Raw genomic sequence first — 6,008 nt, 5'->3', positions numbered from 1 at the left:
TCGCTGTTTCTGCTCGGCCCAAGGTCTGATTCTGCTCGGCTGACTCATCCCGAAGCCAATGGTTGCCTAAAGTGCCATTGCGGCGTGCACTGAGTAGCCTCGCTTCGTTTGATCCAATCATATCACTAAAAGGGAAAAGCACGATCTGCGGAAGAAATTTTTATCACATCTAATAACACGACCCTGGTTGGGAAAATCTATTAACGTTGAATTTTTTATTCTATTTGCAGAAAATTGCACTCAGACTAAAAAATTCCAAATATTCGTAATTTTTTAACAGTATGCCCTTCACATCTCCTAAGAGGTTATTACTGCATACCATTTCCGCTCAAATGTAGGTAATTCAAACTTTTATTGAATTCAAAAATAAAAGCAAGGTGGGCGATTTCTTCATAATGAATCCCACGGAGTTGGTAACAATAGTTCTGTGCTTATCTTTTCAGAACAGCACTCGGTTTGCGTACGGAAAAGAATAAGTAATGCAGATTTGTACTTCAACGTAAGCTTCCACTCGACGAAAACGATGTGCAAATATAACGCCAAGTGCTACGCTCAAGGCACATTCAAAAACAAAAGCAATTTCACCGATTTGACAGTTTGTATGTGTGAAAACCTTATTGGGTAATGCCTCAACATTGGGGAACAAGTCGCCTCGGGCACAACAGCAATACTCATGAGTGCCCTTCAGCTACACACACAAAACGGAGCGCCAAGCACACTCAAAAGGCGAAAAACAATTGAACGCATGCTTTACAAGAAACAAGCAACACAATTTCAACAATAAATCAGAGTCAAACAATCACTCAATAAACTTTGATAACACTACGTCAGGACAGTATTCAGAATCAACGCCATACATTTCTTGAACGCCAATGCAATATCCCATGGCCCTAAGATTTCCAAAATAACAGCTCTGTTGCATCCTGTAATGAGCGGCGTGCCATTACAGCGTATAATACGACGCAAAGTAATGCAGACCCATTGCAATACACGACCATGTATTGCGAGGCGGGCGCGCTATGTCACCGTGGTATACAAGCACTCATGAAACATTTGTGCTGCTAACAAGTGCGTATGCGTACTTGCTCAAAGACAACCTGCAGGTTAATTCAGGATGTAAACGAGCACGCACTCACTTTGCAACATTGTGTTCACAGCCATCAACTTTCCAAATGTAATTACTAAGCATCATATCTTCGTGAAAGTGAGAAGGTGGTATTTTAAACCAGTACGACCTAGGAACTGTGGGAAAAGGACACTGAAAGAACATTTGCGAAGAAATGCACCCTATCGGACTGATGCCCTCATTTGCATTCTATTAGCCAAACAATAAGTAAACGTTCCGTCATTGGAAGCAGTTATAATGGCGGCAATAGAACTACTGTTTAATTCACCGCAGTTTTGCAACTTGTTGATACCTACTAGAAGGCCTTGGCACTTTTACTGCCACCCGCTGTGACGTCACTTTCAAAGTGGAGGATTTTTCCCAGTTAACATCACCCAATATACAGCTAGAATAGCTCTAGCAACCTAACACACGAAGGGAGCAATGAACTTGAACCAGCTGGCTTAATCTCCGACTTGTAGTTTGTTTCAAAGCAACGAATTTTGGATATCGAGAATTAAAATTGTTTACAAACATTGCCCGCAGGCCGTCGCAACTGCAGGGTGGAGTCAAGCGTTACACTTGTAGGGCAACTTTTTTGATCACGAGACGCCTTATCAACAAAACTAATTGGACAATTTATATTTCGAAATGGTAGTTCTGCGATGCTTGGCCATTTATTATTACGCAATTAATTAAACCGAAACTCAGCACTCACCTATCCAGTCACGCTTAGTAACCGGCACCTGCATGACTGCGTAAAAAATACCCTTGGCATATAGTAGTTTTATACGGGTAATTCTTCTCATAGCAACAATATTTCGAATATAAATCTAAAGCAAGTAGAAAACGGAAGCTGAGACACGAGTCACCTAAAACACCAAGCCCCTGCTGCGCGTTCGTCAATCAAGTTAACGCGCCAAGGCTCACCTGCTATAGAAAGAGAGACACCTTCAATCGGGGCTCTCTTGTATCAATGCACTTGGGGTGGTTCTGGTCGTGGCCATTAACCTTACGCAAAAAGCGTGCGCTACCGCCTACCGTTAGTTCCTTTCCCTGTCAGCACACGTCCTATTGTGAAAGCGAAGGCCATATTACGTTCCAACCACCACGAACAGTTTAACAAACTTTTGCACACACCAACTTCTATTCAAAACAGCTTGTTACGTTCACTTTGGTGCTTTCAGAAGTTGATGTGCCTATGATGGCAATAAAGCTTAAAGTACCCTGTTTCTTCTCACCTTAAAGGCAGTAGTACTTCAGGAACACACCGATCAAACCTGCTCCACTAAAATCTCTGAGCCTTAGTATATCTGGCCAATAACTACGGGCTAACATCCCGACCGTCACTCCGTCACTATATTGATAGGCATCACGTCCAGTAAGGCACCACGGTGAAAACAAAATGATCGTGGGAACTGCAGATTTCGGCATATTTCACGTCCACCAGATCTAGCTTTACGCGTAAATCATTCGGCTATTCCCAAATGCTTTCAGGAATAACCTTCGGATATTTATACCGGAACATTTGGAGGTAATACCCTTCCGCAAGGCACTGCATTAAACGGAAAATAAAAAAATCTGCAAACTGCCCACCAGGACACAGAGTTACCACACTGAGCTGCAATGTTAACATCCTTTTGCCGCATGTCTTGGCAGAAACAAAAAGAAGCGCATGATACCACTCTTGGAGGACCGAAAATTTGCCTTCAGTCCCAAAGCCAATGCAGCTTTACCATTAAAGAAAAACTTCAGGAACAAGAGGTAGCGCGAGAACCGCTCGAGTGTGGAGTTATATAACGCAGTAATGCGCGATATTTGATGGCTTCGCCGTCACATGACGTCACACGATTCACCACCGTTTGAATGGGTAGGCCTGCAGCAGTTCTGCACTCGGTGCTCTCTTGCGGCGGCAGCGTCATCTTCGAAGCTTCGGTGGCAGTTCCAGCAGAAGAGGCGGCGACAAGCCCAGCAGGCGCCAACCTTGGCTTCCACGCCATCGACACTGTGGCGCTCGACGCGGGCTTTGCAGGCTGGACAGATTGCCCTGTTTCGACGGTCTTTGGAAAGCCACATCTGAGAGTCGTTAGAGAAAACCGAACAAACTCAGTCAGAAAACATATACGGCCTCATTTTCACTCCATGTCATGTATTCGGAAGCACGACACAATTTTGACTACAATTTTTCTGCAAATAACTGATGTTTTAATTTTTGTAGCATTTCTTAACACGGTTAGCATAAAACCTCAAATACCGATTTGCGGGAACTATCTCAGTGAAGAAATGTTTGCTGAATTCAAAGCAAATCAAATTGGTACGTGTATCCTAACAAGCTATAACTTTTGACTACTAATACAAAAAAGGTGCAAAATGTGCCTTTAAGTTATTTAGGGGAGTTAGCATTCAAGCTCCAAAAATGTTTTAATGAATCACGAACCATCACGGGTATGAAAATGGTCCAAAAACTTCCTCAGAGGAGCTGCCTTTGTTAAAAGCGGTAGTAATGTTTTGAAAAATGGCAAAAAGATATTACAAACCATTCGACGAGCACAAACGAAAAACTAATAAAGCGGGGCACCAAACTGACGACAGGTAGAAGATATATTCTGCTCTTACTTCTCGTTTTATGCGGACAGTGCTGCGCGCTGTTTTCTTGCGTTAAGCGTATAAAACTCTCAGTCAAAGCATGGAAATAGTATGGAGAGATGAAAACATTGGCCAAAAGCGACAAAAATACCAAAAGAAGCATCCCAATAGTGTTTTAAGGAGATGGACTTCGGCATATCAAAACTTTGGCTGCAACAACAGCAAGTAAATAATAATAAGTGAATGAGTAATATGATGCCCATTACGAACTAATATTGTCTTTCGAGTACTTGTGAGGCCGTTTAGTGTCGGAGAGTAAAATGGACATACAAGAACCCCCGCTTCCAGATATTTTCCTTAAACAATGACAACAGTTAAAAGTTCTGGGTGTAATCGGGAGCGCTACACTGAAAAATATCGGCCTACTTAAACTTCATGAGGAGACTGACAGGTAAAAAAACAACTTTCTAAGCTATACATTTCTGTCGATGCCAGCGACGACAAGTTTACAATAACTTATGCGCGTGCATTAGGAATACTGTTACGGGAAATACCTAAGTAAATATTAGCTTTACCGTCCATGCCATTAAAGGGCAAAAGTGTGGAAACAGATCAATGGGTATCATAAGTAAAAAAAGTTTTCGTCCAGTTTTTACCCCTAAAGCAATTTTGAGGCATTTTTGTGATGCCGAGATGCAATCAATAAAATCAGTACTATGCAAACGACAACCACTACCAGACTTTTGCGACAGCAGGTATTCTGTTTCTGAAACATAACATTCTGATGATGATGATGATGATGATGGTTGGTGTTTCATGGCGCAAGGCCAACGAGGGCAAAGAGCGCCAGAAAAGAAGTTATATAATGAAGCGAAGTGATTACCACAAAAAGGTAGGTATAAAAACATGTAAATGGGACATAGTAAAATCAATTAAAGGTAATGGTGATGGCTGGTGCATAGGGCCAGATTTGATTATGCGTGATATGAGATAAGGTTTATGTTGTGTTCGTGCCCAGCGGAAGTGCATTCCGTTTCGGCGCTTTCCGAGAGGCGCCGACTGGCGCGCTGTCGGAAAGCGCCGAAACGGAATGCACTTCCGCTGGGCACGAACACAACAAGAAGCACTACGACCCAAGGCCATCGGAAGTGTACAGCCGGGCCCGTTTTCAACGAAGGGACCAGATGGAGGGAGAAGCGGTCAGCGCCTACGTTGCGGCGCTGAAAAAACTGGCCGCCGATTGCAACTTCGGAACGCTGCCCACCACAACGGTAGCTACCGAACACCCAGTCGCCACGCCACCTGCGAACCCTACCATGCTACCACTGGACATTATGCTCCGTGACCGATTTGTGTGCGGACTGCGGGACGACTTCCTACAACAGCGCCTGTTTGCTGAGACCGACTTGACGTTCGCAAAGGCTTACGACATCGCCATTCGAGCGGAGAGTGCCGGCAAGCAGCAGCGTGACATCCGGAAGCCCACCGAGCCGGCATACCTCACAAATCACCAGCTCCAACCCCCCCAGGCAAGTGGCAAAAAACCACCTAAGACGCAGCGCTGCTGGCGCTGTGACTAGCAGCACAGCCCGCAGTCATGCAAGCTTCAAGGCGCAACGTGCCATTTTTGCAAGAAACGAGGTCACATTGAGAAGGCATGCATAACAAAGAAGAAACAGTCGAGGGCACCCCCTGAACGGCACAAGCACGTGAACGCCTCAGAGGCCATAACGCAGGAGGAGACGCACGGTAGTCTACCAGCATCACCGGCGCTGTACGACCTAAACACCGTTCTCAACCTACGCACGCAACCGAAGATCATGATCGACGTCACCGTGCATCACCAGCCGATCCACTTCGAGGTGGATTCCGGAGCAGCATGTACGCTCATTAGCGAACAGACGTACCACCAGACCTGGCGTCAGCATGCACCCATCTTGCTCGACGACGACACGCACCTGAGAACGTGGTCAGGGCAGGCCTTGCCACTACTGGGAAGTGCCAACGTTGACGTTTCCTTCAACGGCACAACCTGTCAGCTACCACTACTTATCGTGCGAGGGGCCGGATCTAGCCTCTTGGGTCGAAATTGGTTCGACGCTCTTGGGATAACGATCGGAGGTATCAACCAGGCTACCGAGGACAATATTCCCGAGCGACAGGATTTCGTGGAGCGACTTCAAAAGAAGTACGAAACGGTCTTCGCTAAGGATATTCCCGGTCACAACGGACCTCTCATCAACCTGGAGCTACATCAGAACGCCAGCCCCAAATTTCTCAAAGCCAGGCCAGTACCCTTTGCCCTGCACTCGGCGTA

General features: G+C 45.4%; 1 protein-coding gene across 2 annotated transcripts in view; it reads right to left on the bottom strand.

The window, feature by feature from the left end:
• Window positions 1-333: 333 nt before the first annotated feature.
• The window catches only part of LOC144147053 (uncharacterized), a 58,135-nt gene continuing 52,460 nt past the window's right edge, over window positions 334-6,008 (bottom strand). For both annotated transcript variants that reach the window (XM_077679078.1, XM_077679079.1), the window contains one exon: window positions 334-3,181. In XM_077679078.1, coding sequence (XP_077535204.1) covers window positions 2,939-3,181 — 243 coding nt within the window. In that variant the 3' untranslated portion in view covers window positions 334-2,938. The remainder of the gene's footprint in view (window positions 3,182-6,008) is intronic.

This window comes from Haemaphysalis longicornis, unplaced genomic scaffold (genome assembly GCF_048455015.1).
Source record: "Haemaphysalis longicornis isolate Haplotype H1 unplaced genomic scaffold, Haemaphysalis longicornis Haplotype H1 scaffold_7, whole genome shotgun sequence".
Taxonomy (NCBI): Eukaryota; Metazoa; Arthropoda; class Arachnida; order Ixodida; family Ixodidae; genus Haemaphysalis; species Haemaphysalis longicornis.
The sequence above is the reverse complement of the archived record's forward strand: the minus strand, read 5'-3'. Positions and strand labels throughout refer to the sequence as shown.